This window comes from Cannabis sativa, chromosome 1 (assembly GCF_029168945.1).
Source record: "Cannabis sativa cultivar Pink pepper isolate KNU-18-1 chromosome 1, ASM2916894v1, whole genome shotgun sequence".
NCBI classification, from domain to species: domain Eukaryota; kingdom Viridiplantae; phylum Streptophyta; class Magnoliopsida; order Rosales; family Cannabaceae; genus Cannabis; species Cannabis sativa.
This window is the reverse complement of record NC_083601.1, coordinates 29,778,920-29,796,330: the sequence shown is the minus strand read 5'-3', so window position 1 is coordinate 29,796,330 and position 17,411 is coordinate 29,778,920. Positions and strand designations below refer to the sequence as shown.

Here is a 17,411-nt window from a genome sequence, read left to right as displayed (position 1 = left end):
ACGAGTCCTATTTGCACATAATTATTTACGTGTAAATACATAACTATCTATAATATACATAAATACATATCTTTCTATCTATAACATAATTATCAATGTGTAAATACATAACTATCTATAATATACATAAATACATATCTTTCTAATTTTATAACATATATCTATTCTATATAAAGTGTGCTTATATAACTGAATTCTTGGTTTATAAAAAATTCATGGGTGACTTTTTATTTATATTTAATAAAATAATAAAATATTATTTATATATAATAAAATAAAAAAAAAAAAACAAATTTAACAACTTTTCAAATAATCTAGATTATCGCAAATAAGCTTGTGTTGAGTGTTATAGGAATTGATAATATTAGCTTTAGGTATCTGATATCTTGTAGGTGAGTATAAAATACATTGATTTTGGAGCATTGAATCTGTCTTTTCATTTAGACGTAATATTGATTTTGGTAGATTTTGCCTATACAACTTCATGTATCTATGTTTTGTGTGTTTCAGGGATTTCCAGAAGAATTGAGACACTATGATATTATTTCAATTAAATTTGATTTCTCTATTGTTATTCCAAAAGAAACTAGACCCATGAGCTTGATGGAGCCATTGGCTATGGCTAGGGAAAGGCTCCTTCGCCGTATTACTGTCGGAGCAGAGATGCGGTGATTTGGCTGAGGAGATTTTCTCACGAGGCGGTGGAGATGTGTGATTGTTAGACTCTGGAGCATGTTCTGGCGACAATTCACGGAGCGAAGAGGATGATCATGGGTCATACGATCCAACAAGTTGGGATCAATGGAGCTTGCGAAGGTCGAGCTATAAGAATCGATGTGCGTATGTCTAAGGGTTGCATTAATGGGCAGCCTGAGGTTTTGAAGATCATCCATGGAAATCCTGAGCCCAGAATTTTAGGTGGGAATTCCTCCGGTGAGTATAAATCTGTGTTGACGAAGAGAAGGGTTGGGATTGCTTTTGCCGGATCATCGTCAAGTTCGTGTCAAAGCTTAGGGATTTTATATAAAGTTGAGATCTTTGACTCTTATTCAGATCATCATCTAATAATTATTTATTGTTACAGATTCACTTATTTACCCTTAAGTTGAATAATACCACTCACAGGGTTTGACAAATATACCCTTACATCAGATACAACAAAGATCAAGACTAAAGAACATAAAAACAGTTACAACTGAAGCAGTTATAAAAAACAGTTACAAATATCACTAGGGCTCTGCCCTAGATCAGATCACAGAACAGTATATAAAAGGAGATATTTTTCTCAGAATAGAAGATATATACAACAGCAGTAATATACAGAGCAAAAATAAAGAGTCACAGCCAGAGAGATCAACAACAGAAAATAACAACAGAGAAAAAAGTGAGCCTTTTGGCTGAGAGTTGTCATCTCCATGTGAGCTCCTCCTAGAGATGTTCATGTAAAAGAAAAGAGAGTTTTGTTAGTATCAAAAGTGAGAAAAACAGAGAGAAATATAAAGTTGTAAATCAAAGATTGTAACCTATTTTTGAGATGAATGGATTCAAGCTTTGAGGGCTTGACAGAGAAGTAGCCGGTTGTTTTGGGCGAACTCCGAGATCAAAGTTTTGGTGTCATCTACTTTAATCACTGTTTGCATTCTCTCATCTCACTCTTATTATTTTTGGTATTTGTATTTGTGTATGTGTTCATGTTCTTGCTTTTCGAGTTTGATGTGCTTTGGCCGAAAGCTAAAGGGATTTTCTGGGTTCGGTTTTTGAGTGAGTGAGTTTTCTAGCCATAGTTTCGGGTAGAAGCTTTGTGGGTTGTTTGGGTTGTTCTTGGTTCGGGTAGAGGCTGCAAAGAAGAAAAGAAATATTTTGAAGAACCCTAACCTTAGAACCTGTAGCAAGAAAGAAAAAGAAAAATATTAGAACCCATAGAATCTTAGCTTGCTGTAAAAAGGAAGAAGAAAATAAAGAAAACCTTACCATATTTCATTGCTGCCATTTAGAAGAGAACAAAGGAAATCAAAACACTAGAAAACCCTAACTCTAGGTGCGGCTAGAAAAAGAAGAAAAGAAATAAAAGAAGAAGAGTAGAGTAAACCCTAGCTGCCATTAAAATATAAAAGGAAGAAGCTTGAATAACTTTAGAACCCTAGAATGCTTTGTGTGCTGTAGTGAGGAAGAGAGGAAAAAGTTTGAAAGATTTTGAATTATGTTGTGGCTGCCGTAGGAAGTGATTTAGGGTTAGAAAACATACCTTTTATATTAGATTATTAGGGTTATATCATTTGGATTGATTTCTTGTTGGGCTGAAGCTTGGTGGGCTGGACATTGATTGGAAAAGTAGAGTCATTGTTTGACTCTTGCTTTGACCGAAGCAATTGCACAGCAAAGGCTGATAAGTTGTTGATTGGAGAGAGAAAGTTTCTCTTGGCTGCCTTTGATTCTTGGGCCGAACCATTAAGTGGTTCACTTGAGTGATAAATAGTTTTGATTGTAAACTTGGTATTGGACTCTCACATTGGGCTGCAACAAAGGTTTGAATTTGTTATTTTTCAAAAATACCAATTTGCAACTATTGTATTAATTGTTTCTTTAAGTGTGTTGGTTAGAACAAATAATTTCCAACAGAGAAAAAGTTTGAAAGATGTTGAATTATGTTGTGGCTGTCGTAGGAAGTGATTTAGGGTTAGAAAACATACCTTTTATATTAGATTATTAGGGTTATATCATTTGGATTGATTTCTTGTTGGGCTGAAGCTTGGTGGGCCGGACATTGATTGGAAAAGTAGAGTCATTGTTTGACTCTTGCTTTGACCGAAGCAATTGCACAGCAAAGGCTGATAAGTTGTTGATTGGAGAGAGAAAGTTTCTCTTGGCTGCCTTTGATTCTTGGGCCGAACCATTAAGTGGTTCACTTGAGTGATAAATAGTTTTGATTGTAAACTTGGTATTGGGCTCTCACATTGGGCTGGAACAAAGGTTTGAATTTGTTATTTTTCAAAAATACCAATTTGCAACTATTGTATTAATTGTTTCTTTAAGTGTGTTGGTTAGAACAAATAATTTCCAACAGTGGTATCAGAGCCAAATTATTTCCGCAAAGAGATTCAAAATAATACAATCAAGAAGCAAGTTTGAAAGATATTGAAAATCAAGAACACAAGGATAGACATCAAGAGGAGGAATTAGATATTGGAGATTTGGAGGACATTCTAAACCTTTATCTAATTTGATTTTTTAACAAATACAATATGAGTAGTTTTAAAGTTGATGTTGATAAGTTTGATGGATCAGGTGACTACAGAATATGGAGGAGGAAAATAAGGTCTCTACTGGCACAACAGAAGCTGTTGAGGGTTCTTGAAGAACCCATTGAATGGCCTGAAGGAACAACTAAGATACAGCAAGAAGAGTATCTTGAAACAGCTACTGGGATTATCATATTCAACCTAAGTGATGCAATCATTAGGTTGGTTGATAAGGAAGAAACTCCAACAAAGATATGGAGGAAGTTGGAAGTGCAATTCCAACAAAAGTCACTAACAAACAAGATCTTTCTCAAAGAAAGGATCTTTGGCTACAAGATGAATAGATCTAAAAGTCTTGAAGACAACTTAGATGAATTTCTAAAGATGCATATAGAGTTGGCTAACTCGGGAGAAGGAGAAGCTTTGAATGATGAAAACCAAGCAATCATCATTCTCAACTCATTACCGGAATCCTATAAGGATGTAAAGATAGCAATAAAGTATGGAAGAACTTCGATTACCCTAGATGAAGTCATCTCTGCACTAAAGTCTATGGACTTAGAGATGAAGAATGACAAGTTGGGGAGCTCTAATGGTGAGCTGAACTTGAGTAGAGGAAGGCCTCATGAGAAGAAGCCTTGGAACAATAGGGGAAGGAGTAATAGCAAAGATTCTTCCAAGGGTGGAAGATATGGAAATGGGAAGTCTCCATCAAGAGGACAGAAAGATCCTAAAGGCTGCTATCACTGTGGTAAACCGGGGCATATCAGAAGAGACTGTTATTTTTGAAAGAGAAGTAACAGAGAAAGAACAGATGGTAGCAATGGTGACTCAAATTAGGGAGAAAATCATTTCTCAAAGGAAAAGGGAAAGAAGCATGAAGCCAATTTAAGTGATGGCTATGAGAGTGGAGAAGTTTACATTACTTCAACTAAATTCAAAGAAGAATGGATTTTAGATTCAGGATGCACTTTTCACATGACTAATAATAGATCTTTACTTTCTGATTTCAGGGAATCTAAAGGAGGGAAGGTCATCTTAGGCAACAACCAAACATGCCACATTGAAGGCTCAGGTAATGTGAGCTTTAAAATGTATGATGGTATTGTAAGAACTCTTACAGGTGTAAGATTTGTGCCTAACTTAGCTAGAAATTTAATTTCTATAAGTATGCTAGATGACCTTGGTGTTGTGAGTAAGATTGAGACAGGTACCATGAAACTAAGCAAAGGTTCAATGACCATAATGAAAGGCTACAAGGAAGGAGGTTTATACTACCTAAAGGGAGAACCAATTTCACATTGTCACAACACAACAGAAACTCTTGAAGATTCTAAGGCAATCTTATGGCATAGAAGACTTGGGCACATGAGTGAGAAAGGTTTGCAAATTATGAGTGAAAAAAATCTTTTATGCAAGGATAAAGTAAGTAAAGTTAATTTTTGTGAGCATTGCACATTGGGTAAGCATCATAGGCTTAAATTTAAAATTGGGACACATAATTCTAAAGAAATTTTAGAATATATACATGCTGATTTATGGGGTCCAGAAAATACAGCTACTCATGGGGGGAGTAGTTATTTTCTATCCATTGTGGATGACTACTCTAGGAAAGTATGGGTTTTTCTTTTGAAAAATAAAAATGATGCCTTTGCAAAATTTCAAGAATGGAAAATTTCAATAGAAAATTTAACTAACAAAAGAGTTAAGACTCTTAGGACCGATAACGGTCTAGAGTTCTGCAGCGATTTGTTTAACATGTATTGCAGGAACAATGGCATTCAAAGGCATAAGACTGTAGATTAAACCCGCCACAAAACGGAGTAGCTGAGAGGATGAACAAGACTATTTTAAATAAAGCCAAGTGCATGCTATTCCAAGCAGGGTTAGCTACAGGATTTTGGGGAGAAGCAGTACTCACAGCAGCTTATTTGATAAACCGAAGTCCATCAAGTGCTGTGGAGTTAAAGACCCCTGAAGAGAGATGGTCCGGCAAAGCACCAGATTTAATCCACTTAAAAGTTTTTGGGTGTGCAGCATATGCACACCAAGGAGATGGAAAGTTAGAGCCTAGAGTTCTAAAGTGTGTATTTTTGGGATATTCAGAAGGAACAAAAGGGTATAGACTTTGGGTAAGAGAAAAAGGTTTTAAAACTATTAATAGTAGAGATGCAATATTTGATGAAAATATTTTTCCATGCATTGCTACTAACCCAAATGTTTTAGGTTCTTGCCCTAGTACTAACCATGCAGGTAACTCAATCAACGTTGATCTAAGACCTACTACTCCAAGTGATGAACAAGGAGAGAACACTGTTCAGGTGGAACAGGGAGAAGACACTGTTCAGGTGGAACAGGGAGAAAACACTGTTTAGGTGGAACAAGGAGAAGACACTGTTCAGGTGGAACAGGGAGAAAACACTATTCAAGTGGAACATGGAGAAAATACTGTTCAGGTGGAACAGGGAGAGAACATCGTTCATGTGGAACAAGGAAACCTAAGGGAAAGTCAAGCAGAGGAGTTGGAAGACTACCAGTTGACTAGAGACAAAGTTAAAAGAGCACCTAGACAGAATCCTAAGTATAGCTTCAACATTTGGAATGAAGACATTGCCTATGCACTGTTAAGTGCTTTGCAAGGACAGAAGAACAAACCAGAAAGTTGTGGAGAAGCTATGAAGAGCAAAAATGCTAAGAAGTGGAACTGTGCTATGGATGAAGAGACAGACTCTTTGAGTAAAGAGAAGACTTGGGTTTGTGTCCCAAAACCCAAGGAAAAGAGTGCTGTGAAACATATGTGGCCCTTTAGACATAAAGAAAAATGCAGTAAGACAAATAAAGAGTTGGAGGATATGAGTAAGATCCTCAACTCTAATGGGATTGGTTCAAAGATGTATTTCATGTTGAGTACCATACCAGATACAACATATACTATAGTTGCTGTTAGCAAGTATATGGTATTGACTGGAAAGATACATTGGTTGATTATAATATGGATTTTAAGGTACATAACGAAGACAACATGCATTATACTTGCGTTTAGAAAGTCACAAAACCAAATGGAAGGATTTTGTGACTTGATCTATGCAAGAAAGAAGAATAAGGTGACACAAGGAGGTGCCACAAACATGAAGACCAAGGTGTTTATCCTAGCTAAGTTCAAACTGAACTTGCTAGGGATAAACAAATGGTACTGACCCTTGGGGTCATTCAAGCCCTCATAGCATCATCAACTATCCTTGGGTAAATAAGAGAATCTGGGTGGAATTTGTTGTTACAGATTCACTTATTTACCCTTAAGTTGAATAATACCACTCACAGGGTTTGACAAATATACCCTTACATCAAATACAACAAAGATCAAGACTAAAGAACATAAAGACAGTTACAACTGAAGCAGTTATAAAAACAGTTACAAATATCACTAGGGCTCTGCCCTAGATCAGATCACAGAACAATATATAAAAGGAGATATTTTTCTCAGAATAGAAGATATATACAACAGCAGTAATATACAGAGCAAAAATAAAGAGTCACAGCCAGAGAGATCAACAACAGAAAATAACAACAGAGAAAAAAGTGAGCCTTTTGGCTGAGAGTTGTCATCTCCATGTGAGCTCCTCCTAGAGATGTTCATGTAAAAGAAAAGAGAGTTTTGTTAGTATCAAAAGTGAGAAAAATAGAGAGAAATATAAAGTTGTAAAATTAAAGATTGTAACCTATTTTTGAGATGAATGGATTCAAGCTTTGAGGGCTTGCCGGAGAAGTAGCCGGTTATTTTGGGCGAAGTCCGAGATCAAAGTTTTGGTGTCATCTACTTTAATCACTGTTTGCATTCTCTCATCTCACTCTTATTATTTTTGGTATTTGTATTTGTGTATGTGTTCATGTTCTTGCTTTTCGGGTTTGATGTGCTTTGACCGAAGCAATTGCACAACAAAGGTTGATAAGTTGTTGATTGGAGAGAGAAAGTTTCTCTTGGCTGCCTTTGATTCTTGGGCCGAACCATTAAGTAGTTCACTTGAGTGATAAATAGTTTTGATTGTAAACTTGGTATTGGGCTCTCACATTGGGCTGCAACAAAGGTTTGAATTTGTTATTTTTCAAAAATACCAATTTGAAACTATTGTATTAATTGTTTCTTAAAGTGTGTTGGTTAGAACAAATAATTTCCAACATTATTCAAAAACATTTATATATTAAAAAAGAAACATTATCTTTAGCTCCTTTCATTACAAAAAACAAAACTTGTTGACAAAATAGAACGGTGATTTGATTTATGAGAATATTGTGAGTGTTATGTCTAATTTTTTGATGGTATATTTGCATTATGTTTTTCGTCAAGAATGAAGAATTTCCTTGATTGAAGATCCGATAAGAGAGGTAAAGAACCTGTGAATCATGAGGTTCCAAGGAAAACATACAAATTGCATTTATATGATGTTGGGCAATCTTAAGATCTCTTGCCGTCGTCGATGCAATGAGGGGCATCAAGGTCGGTAATTTTTTTTTTTACGTAGTTTCTAGATTATTTTGCTTGTTCTTTAACTGATTCTTTAAATCAAAAGGTTTGAATTTTCAAAATATATATTTTTTTATACATTAAAAAAGTAATTTTTTTTTTTGGGGGGGGGGGGGGGGGTTAAATTTGGTTCTGATTAGTTGTTGAAATTTGAGATTTTTTGTTTGATGGGTCTAGCTTCTTCTTGAAATTTACATTATTTTTTCTGTGTGTATATGATTTTAGCTGGTTTTATTGTTTTTTTTTTATGTAGTTGGGCATTTATGAAAAAAGAGATTTTGTTTTGAGGTGCTAAGTTGGGTTATTTGAAATTTTTGTTTGATGAGTTGGTTTTGTATATTGTTGATGCAAATGGGCATCTTAACAAGCTTAGGCATTCTTAACAATAAGTTTATGAGTTTTTGTCTTTTTTTTTTTTCTTTTTGATTTTTTTTCTTTCCTTCTAACAATAAAAAGAGTTAACGTTTGGCGTTGTTAGCATCTAAAAATAAAATATCCCCAAAATTATTCAGCATATTTCAATCGCTCCGATTGATCAGGAGGAGGCTTAAAAATTTTCTATTGAAATTTTTATTCTCGATTGAGAGCTGGCGAAAAGAGCTTTTCCATGATTGAGGGTGGAAGCTTAAAAAATTCGATTGAAATTTTCAATCACAGCTCCTTTGCGATTGAGGGTTGGTTTTGGAGTTCGCCAACGCCGATGATGATGATGATGAAGATGACGATCGGGCTCAGCAACTGATTATCCTTTGCGATTGAGGGTTGGTTTCGGAGTTCGCCAACGCCGATGATGATGATGATGAAGACGACGATCTGGCTCAGCAGCCGATTAAGGAGCTAGACATCCTTGAGTAAGATCATATATAGAAGGCTTGATAGGTTTGATTCTGCAATTTCATACGATTTGAGTGCATATTCTTTGAGTAAGATCAGATATAGGGGGCTTGATAGGTATGATTATGCAATTTTATACGATTTGAGTGCATTGATAAAAAAATTCTCCCATCCCATCTGGGAAAGCGGCAAATCAACTTAGTATCCTTTCGAGGTGGGTTAGCACTACTTGCACACGATCTTTAATTGATTTTTGTAAAGCCCTTGAATCGCTCATGATTAGGTCAACAATTGACCAAGGCCAAGACTGTATAACTAGCCTTAGTTGAGTAAATTTCTGTGCGAATGTTTTCGTTATATCAATGATTTCTTTTTGAAATTTTATTTTATTGTTTACAGGAAAGAATGACCAATGTTTAACATGAGAAAGTCCTAAAACTGAATTGCTGATTGATTTCTTAGTATTTCATCAGCACTGGATTCCATCGTATGTTCGTCAAATGTTATTTCCCATGTTGTCCACCATGATCTTGAGAGAAACAGCCAACCATTCAATCAAAAGTTTATTGTATGGGCAGTTTGACTTTGACTCTATGGATCGTGTGAAGATAAGACAAGGGCAAAAATTTTATGTTGTCAAGCGGAGAAAAGATGTATCCCTTATGTGTAGTGCTAGCTACACCGAGTTCCGAAGAAAATTCACTATATATGCGGACCTGGCTAGAATGAAAAAGTGCAAAATACAAAAATTACACTATTGTCTCTATCGAAGCAAATGAAGATTGAAATCCACCAATGAGTATCATTAGTTTTCTTATCTACAATTTTTAGACAAACGTTATCTTCAATTATCAACAATTTAGAGATTGATTTTTAATTTTCTTTTTATCTTACACCCATTTAAGTAATGTTTCTTTAAGTATTGGAACATCAATTTTTAATTTATTTTTGGATTAACTTAAGAACATATTTAAATCATCAAGCTTTCTTAAACACTAATATATTGTATTCGGTATTCTTTTAATTGACAAAATTATAAACTATAATAATTAGATATACATAATAATAATCTCACCTAATAACTAATAATATTTTTTTAAAATTTTTAATTGTATTACTTTTAAATAATATAAAAAAAAATAACATAAAATTTAGTATACGTGCTTCAGACTTAACTTTTTGCTAGTGTGTATAATATATGTAAATACATTTGTTCATAACATATATAAATACATATTTATCTATAATATAAGTATATACATATTTGTCTGTAATATAAGTACATACATATTTGTTTATAACTTCCTAATGCATACCTGTCCATAACATACATGATATAATATTATATTGGTTCGTAACTTTTTTTTTCTATGAAATTTTACTATTTTTCCATTTTCTTAATGCATGTTCGATAGGATTTTTCTGTTTACTTTTAATTTTTTTTTGGTGCACATGTTCTCACCAATGATAATGCATAAAAAGAAATATATTAAAAACGCATTAAAAAATATCATCCTTAACCTCATGTTAACATATTCTTAATGGGCGCAGAGATTTTCTGTCTAAATGTTAAATACGGTGGGAATGGGAATAACACTCCCCGCCCTGATAGGTACTCATTTAATATTTTATTTTATATTTTTAATAATATTTTATAATTTATATTTGTATTTTTTTAATATATTAGTATCATTTTTATAAATTTTAAATTATATTTTAGATAATAATTAATTTATTAGATAATAATTAATTACGTTGAAATATTTTAATTTTTATATAGTTTAATATTTTTATATTTTTAATTCTTATTTTTTATTAAGGAATTTACCATCCCCATGAAAACACTTATTCCATGTAAAATAAAAGGGATAGAGATTAAAATCTTTAACTCTCTTTTAATTTTCTGCTTCACGTGCATCCCTAATGTTGTGTCTATGATCACTATTAATAATTTTTTTAATCGTGATATTTTTATTTTTAGGAGAAAAAAAAACCTCTTATTTTTTTTTTTTCAAAAACAACAACCTCTACATTAATGTCCTACAACTTCTGTAAAATTTTCTCAAACAAAATAATTATTAAACGGAAGGAAAGAACAAAGGTACAAAAAGCTTTAAAGAACATTATTAATTGAAACTACTTTCTTAATTTTGAATAATTAAGTCCCAATTATGTCGTCAAAATTTCAGAACTTATGGGGGGCATTTATTTACGCACTGCACTGTGTGCGCATATAATATATATAAATATCTACACACATTTTTTAATATTATAATTAAAAGTTATATTGAAATATAAAAATTGAAAAACAACAAAAATAAAAGTTGAACAAAAACACACACGTAGTTCTTCCAGCCCTGAGTGTGCATTTATTGCAAAATATAAGAAGGTTACAACAAGTTTTGGTTTGCAATGTGGAATTCGTTGGCTTTCACTATAATTACATCAGTTACTAAAATCCCTCCAGAATGGATCTTCTCTTTTCTATCTATACAAGCCAAAACCTCACTCACTCCTGTAACCTACAAGTAATAAATATTTTGTTTTTTTATTAAAAAAAAAAATCAGTTTTTATTTTTTTTTATCATAATATATTAAAAGTTCCAAAAAAAAAAATCAAACTTTGAATTAATTAGTCAATTATTTAAACATTTACCATCACACAATGATTCCACCAAAGAGCTTTTATTTTTATTCCAAATTTGCTTATATTTATTATATATTGATATTTAAGTATACCGGTGTGGTGTGCTATAGCCTCTATATATATAAAACCATGTACTCTCTCACTTTATAAACGGAACAAGTTGTTCTTCACAAATATTTATCTTAGTGTCTTAGCTCTTAAATATGGTTTCACCAAAATCACTCTCTCAGGTTGAGAAAGATGATGAAGCAAAAGAGGTTGAAGTAGTAAGTACAGAAGGCAAAGACGATAGCAACAAATGGGTTTTGGGCTTATCAAGTACTGATCCGAAAATACCACACAAAACCATCCATCTTGATCCTGTTCTCATCAATTCTTCGAGTACTTTATCTTCAGACGACACTCATGAATGTTTTATTAACTTTCCCATTCAAAATCAAAAACTTTTCCATGATGATGAGGTACGTAAATTTCTATATCAACTTTTTTTTTTAGTTCTTACGTACTTATATATCATGTTATATACATATATAAATCGTATAGTGAAATAAATAAGATTTTATAACTTCAATTCCGTGTTAGTGAATTGAAGAAGATTATAAAATTTGTTTCATGTTTTTCTTTTTGTTTTTTGTTTTTTTAATAAAATGACCAAAAACTTTCTTGATGATATGTAAAGAAATTCTTCCAACTAAGTAATATTATCTAATATCTATTGAGACAAAAAAAAAAGTAAAATAATTCTGTAATGTATATCTAGTGAAGCAAAATACAATCGTATCAAATATATAGTTGAAAAGATCGATAACAAAAATCTAAAATTTTTAAACCAGACATACAAACATCATATTTTCTATTTTCTTTAGAAAAAAAATAAAATTCTTAACAAAAAAAATCTAACGGATTCAATGTAATAATTAATAAAAAATAAAAAAAATATTAATTAATTATTTATAATTTAGAAAATAAAAATCTAGCGGATTCAATGTAATCATTTATTATTTCAAAAAAGGCGTTTTTGTTAATTAATTGTATATTTATTTCTCTAATTTGACTGTAAACGAAGATGATGTTTTGCATGCATCATTTTTGTTTTACATATATATTTTAAAAAATTATATAAATACTTTATTAATATTTAATTAAAAATAATTATATATATTTATATAAATATAAAGTGTATGATAGATTGGTCCGTAACCTTTATGGGACAATTGTCCCAACTGAAATTGCCATAGGAATGTTGTTAATATTTAGAGCATTGAAGTTAGACACATATAGTACCTTTATGAGGTAGTTCTTTGATGAGCATGTTAATATTTTTTATAGTAAAGTAAAAATATGTGAAATTTAATATTTAATATTACACTACTAATATTAATATTATAATATATTTATTAATCCAAGATTCTCTTTGTAAAACTTCTCAAAAAGAAAAAATGCTTATATGTAAATATATTTTGAAAAATCTGTTTTTTTTTTTCAGATAATTAATGATTTAATGTTTTAAAAAATAAAAAAGATAATAAAGTATGAGAAGAAGGTGCTTAGGTTCTATTTATTTGTGCGTGCTTGCTTAAATACAGATAAACCTTTGGATATTATTGTGTCTTTAATTGATTTATTCTTATAATTAAGGTTGTGATTTGTGAAGGGATATGTTGAAAAGGAGACTAAGGAAAAGAGCTTCATGAGAAATAAAAGGACCCAAAATGAAGATGAAGATGATAACATTGGTGGTATAGATTTGGACCTTAAATTATCACCACCAAACGAGCACTACTCATCAGTACCAAAAGGATCACAATCAAAATCATCATCATCATCTCATCAAGAACCAAATGGTGCATCAAAATATATGTGTAGCACAAATAATGATCAGAGAGATTCTGCTTCTGTAGCCTCAACGGTTGAAATGGCATCGTTAGTTTTGATGGGGTGTACTAACTGCTTAATGTATGTAATGGTGTCCCAAATTGAACCCAAATGCCCAAAATGCAAGAGCTCTCTCTTACTTGATTTCTTTCGTGAACATCCAAGCAGTGCCAAGAGACCAAGGAGGAGCTAAGACCTTTATTTATTTGTTCTTTTCAACAGTTTTGTGTTGTCTAGTTTTTTCTTTTTTGAGAACAATGTGAGGGTTTTTTCATATAAAAACTTTGAAGAAATAAAAAATTATTAAGTACTATTAATATATTCCTTTAGTTTTATTCAAAACTCTCTTTGCGCTAAAGCTGACTAGGCCCGTGCTTGGCCCCCAAAGTCTAGATCCCAAAATTTTGATCAAAATTATAGATTTAAAACTAATAAATATAACTTAATATATATTGTATTAAATTTTGGGCTCGTTAAGTGCGCTATATTGTATTGTATTAGTATTATTTAATATAATACTATTTGGTATTTACTTGTATTAATAGATTGTGTAAAGTTATAATATATTTTCAATAAACTCGACCCCAACACTGACTACGGGTCTGGGTCAAGGTCCCAAGTTCGGGTTTTGTCCAGGTTTGGATTCAGGTCTGGGTTCGGGTCCTAATTCCTGAGTCCTAGGTCCGGGTTTGGGTCCCAGGTTCAAGATCGGGTTTGGGTTTGGGACTCGAGTCCCAAGTCCGGGTCTTGGGTCCAGTTTGGGTTTGGGTTCAGGTCACGCGTCCGGGTTAGGGTCTGGGTCCGGGTCCTTAGTCCCGAGTCCTAGGTTAGGGTCCAAAGTTCGAGTCCTAAGTCCGGGTCCTGTGTCCGGGTCCGGGTTTGGGTCCCGGGTTCGAATTTAGGTCCTGTGTTCGGGTCTAAGTTTAGGTCTCGGGTTCGGGTCCAGGTTTGAGTTCGGGTCTCAGGTCCCACGTCCAGATCCTGGGTCCGGGTCCCAAGTCATAGGTCCAAGTTCGGGTACCAAATCCGGGTCCCGGGTCCAGGCCCGAGCCTTAGGTCTCTGGTCCTGGTTCTGGGGTCACAACTCCGGGTCTAGACCTGAGTCCGGGTCCCAAGTCTGAGTTTCGCCTCGGGTTCGGGTCCTAGGTTCGGGTTTGGCACCCGAGTTCGAGGTCAGGTCCGGGTCTGGGTCAGAGATTGAGATTGACCCGGATCCTTAATTTGTAAGTATTATAATACAAGTTAATACAGATCATTTATTACGTATAAAATAATAAAGCTTCCATTGTATTAAAAAATTTAATCATAATAATTAATAACAATACATTATTTTATTCAAATATAAGATTATTTTCTATTTAATACAATACGGTCTTTATACCGCATATCAAAAATGGTCTAGATTTAAATTTCACAAATTTTATTTTTTACTTACTATTAAAAGTTAAAACTGAAGCTAAGTAGTTTTGGACAACTTTCACCAACTTTAGGTAGTGACTAAACGATAATTTTTTGGTTGTGGCCCTTGATGTGGTTGAAGATTGGAAAATTGCTGAAAATAATCAAAGAAAAACGTCCTTATATTGGCATGAATGCTCTCCACCGTTAGTCTCTTGAAGAATGGTCGAAAAACCGGTTGTCTCCTCCTAGGAGGTCTGTATAAGTAACTCTTTGTGCTTTACTGAAAACTTAGCTGGATGACATTTTCATGGGGACTAGTTAAAAAAGTGGCTTTCTTTGCCCACTCATTCACATTATCATAATATATACTTCTGTTGCATTTTTGCACCTAATGATGTATAATTGTATACTTGGAACACTTGGGTAGTTGGAGAATCTAATCCAAATTAACATTTTGCTTCTGATTATGGATACATTTTTTCTTCACTTATAGTTTATTATTGATTGTTTGCACTAAGCCTCATTATTTAAATAAGACTTGGCCTAATGCATGAGGTAACAAACACTAAGCTCGTCTCGAGTGATTAAAGATTTAAAATGAATTTTTATATACTAACAGCTCACATACCAGAGGCAGCAGGTTTCTCTGTTCGGTTAAAAGGGGTCCATTATTTACAAACTAGAAAATTTAAAACCAGACAGACCTGACCATGCATCAGCACAATAATTGTAATAAGCATTTTGGAATGTTTACTTTTGCCCTATGGCACCAAAAACAAGCACGACAGTTTTATTAATATATGAGAGTATATGTTAATATTTACAACAAATAAATATTAGAGCTGTTCTGGGTAAAAATGTTGTTACATTTACACTCTCAAGTGCCATCAAAACAAAACGAAACTTTGTGCAACATAATGATATTTTTGTATAACAAAATGAACCATTCTATCTGGTTAGTAGATAAACTTTTGATACATAGATAATGCTTTGACTTGTCACATTGATACATATCACTCAGATATCCTTATTCAATATTTTCCACTTGTTGCAGTGTCCTTTAATTTCCAAGTAACCTAGAAGCTATAACTCCCAGATGTGAACTTGTTACATTGCTCAACTGCTACCACGCTTTGAAGTTTCTGCGTTGCTTGTTGTCATAAAAGATTCTCCACAACCACACTGCCCTTTAGAATTCGGGTTAATAAAAATGAACTCAGATCTGCATGATATTTTAGGATCGGATTAGAAAATTGTAAAATTAAAAAAACTATTCTAAACCAAATGGTATATATTAAAGTGGATACTATATGTTTGTCTGTACAACCATATGTTTTGCTTGTTTACAGAATCATGATCACCGTTATTCAATCTGTACCAGAATGGTAATAATACATATAAATGTAAATCTATATAATTTGTACCTTAGTTTATCGTCAACAAAATCCATTTTTGTTCCAACAACATGCATCAGAGCCTTAGGTTCAATCAATATTTTCACACCCTTATCTTCAACCAACTCATCGAATTTCCCTTTTTCATCTACATCATATATAAAGGAACGGCAATCAAACTAGAACTGTAAGTTTAAGCACAAGAAGTGTACTTTTTTTCCATAAATGTATCACAGATTAAAAATTCTAAAAGCTACAATCCACCAAGAAACAAAATTCTAAAAGCAAAATGTGTAAAAGATAACACTATCCACACAGAAACAAAATTGAATCACAAAAAACATACGACATAATTAGAGGAAGAAGTTTCAAATAATATAAGGTAATTCGTACAATCCCCTTTCATCACAAATGACTTGTACAAACACCCTTATAAAGCCATGTTAGTTTACTAGCTTCACAAAAAAGAAACCAGAATTGAAAATTGAAAAGTTGGCTTCTAATTTGATAGCAAATTATCCATAGACATAATTGTAATTTGTAAATAACACACTATTCCAATATTCTCAACAAAATAAATTAATAAATACTATTCTTTCAACCCTGATCTCTAAAACCTGAGATATGTTTCAAAAAACATCATGTAATTTCTATCTTCCTCTATTTCCAGATGCAAAAAAAATGTTTCTTTTATTAAACTGATCAAGATAACTTAAATTCTAATTGCATCATATTATCACGAGAATAGTAGGATAAGAATAATAGGGAAAAGCTAACCAGCGTAATTGAGGGTGTAGGACAAGCCATTGCAACCGCGAGCCTTGACGCCGAGACGAAGAAAAGAGCGCTGGCGCTGCTGGAGGAGCTGGCGTATTCTATCGGCGGCGGCGTCTGTCAAATTGAGTACTTGACGGCGCAGAGCCGGTCCCGCCTTGGATAGCAGTGATGAAGATGAAGGAGCTGCCATTTTTGTTGTCTCTTTCTTGGAGCTCCGATTCGGACTACGCAAATCAAAATGGAAAATGTTCTACTTTATTCTGTTGGGCTTCTCCTTTTATATGCTGTATTTGGGCCTTTAACTTCTTGCCCCATTTTGAATGCTGCCCCATAAGTGACTCCTCTCTAATTGGGCCAACAAAGTAGGATCCTTTCAAAAAAAGAGGGGATAATTTCACAAATACACAAAAACAACAAAACAATTACAAAAATATAATTTCACGGAATTTTAAATATTTTTACGATTTTTTTGATTTTATTTACAGAAAATACAGTATTTTTATGTTGTTATCTTGTTAATTTGTTGTTGATTTTTTATTATATGTATGTTATTTTTTGTTATTATTTTGATATTATTTAAATGTTATTTTCATGTTACTTTTATGTAGTTTTCTTGTTGTTTTCATGTTATTTTTATGGAAAACCGTAAAAATGTAAAAAAAAATTCTTAAACATAAAAATGTTATTTTTTTACAAAAAAAAATGGTGCCTTGTGTATGAGG

The 17,411-nt window shown here is 32.9% G+C and overlaps 2 protein-coding genes across 2 annotated transcripts; one reads left to right on the top strand and one right to left on the bottom strand.

The window, feature by feature from the left end:
• Positions 1-10,659: 10,659 nt before the first annotated feature.
• Positions 10,660-13,693, top strand: LOC133029204 (uncharacterized). Its single transcript, XM_061101694.1, has 2 exons — positions 10,660-11,703; positions 12,897-13,693. The coding sequence occupies exons 1-2, from the start codon at positions 11,446-11,448 to the stop codon at positions 13,308-13,310; spliced, it is 672 nt and encodes a 223-aa protein (XP_060957677.1). The 5' UTR covers positions 10,660-11,445; the 3' UTR covers positions 13,311-13,693.
• A 1,579-nt stretch (positions 13,694-15,272) lies between these two features.
• LOC115704318 (iron-sulfur assembly protein IscA-like 1, mitochondrial) lies at positions 15,273-16,950 on the bottom strand. Its single transcript, XM_030631531.2, has 3 exons — positions 16,690-16,950; positions 15,943-16,060; positions 15,273-15,740 (listed from the first exon to the last, which is right to left on the bottom strand). The coding sequence occupies exons 1-3, from the start codon at positions 16,877-16,879 to the stop codon at positions 15,635-15,637; spliced, it is 414 nt and encodes a 137-aa protein (XP_030487391.1). The 5' UTR covers positions 16,880-16,950; the 3' UTR covers positions 15,273-15,634.
• Positions 16,951-17,411: the final 461 nt, after the last annotated feature.

Bases quoted from the DNA above. Each gene is read 5' to 3' on its own strand.
- LOC133029204 (XM_061101694.1), top strand. From the start codon at position 11,446: ATGGTTTCACCAAAATCACTCTCTCAGGTTGAGAAAGATGATGAAGCA. The intron at 11,704-12,896 runs GTACGTAAATTT...TGATTTGTGAAG, and splicing joins AACTTTTCCATGATGATGAG to GGATATGTTGAAAAGGAGAC.
- LOC115704318 (XM_030631531.2), bottom strand. From the start codon at position 16,879: ATGGCAGCTCCTTCATCTTCATCACTGCTATCCAAGGCGGGACCGGCT. The intron at 16,061-16,689 runs GTTAGCTTTTCC...TATATGATGTAG, and splicing joins CTACACCCTCAATTACGCTG to ATGAAAAAGGGAAATTCGAT. The intron at 15,741-15,942 runs GTACAAATTATA...AATATCATGCAG, and splicing joins TTTGTTGACGATAAACTAAG to ATCTGAGTTCATTTTTATTA.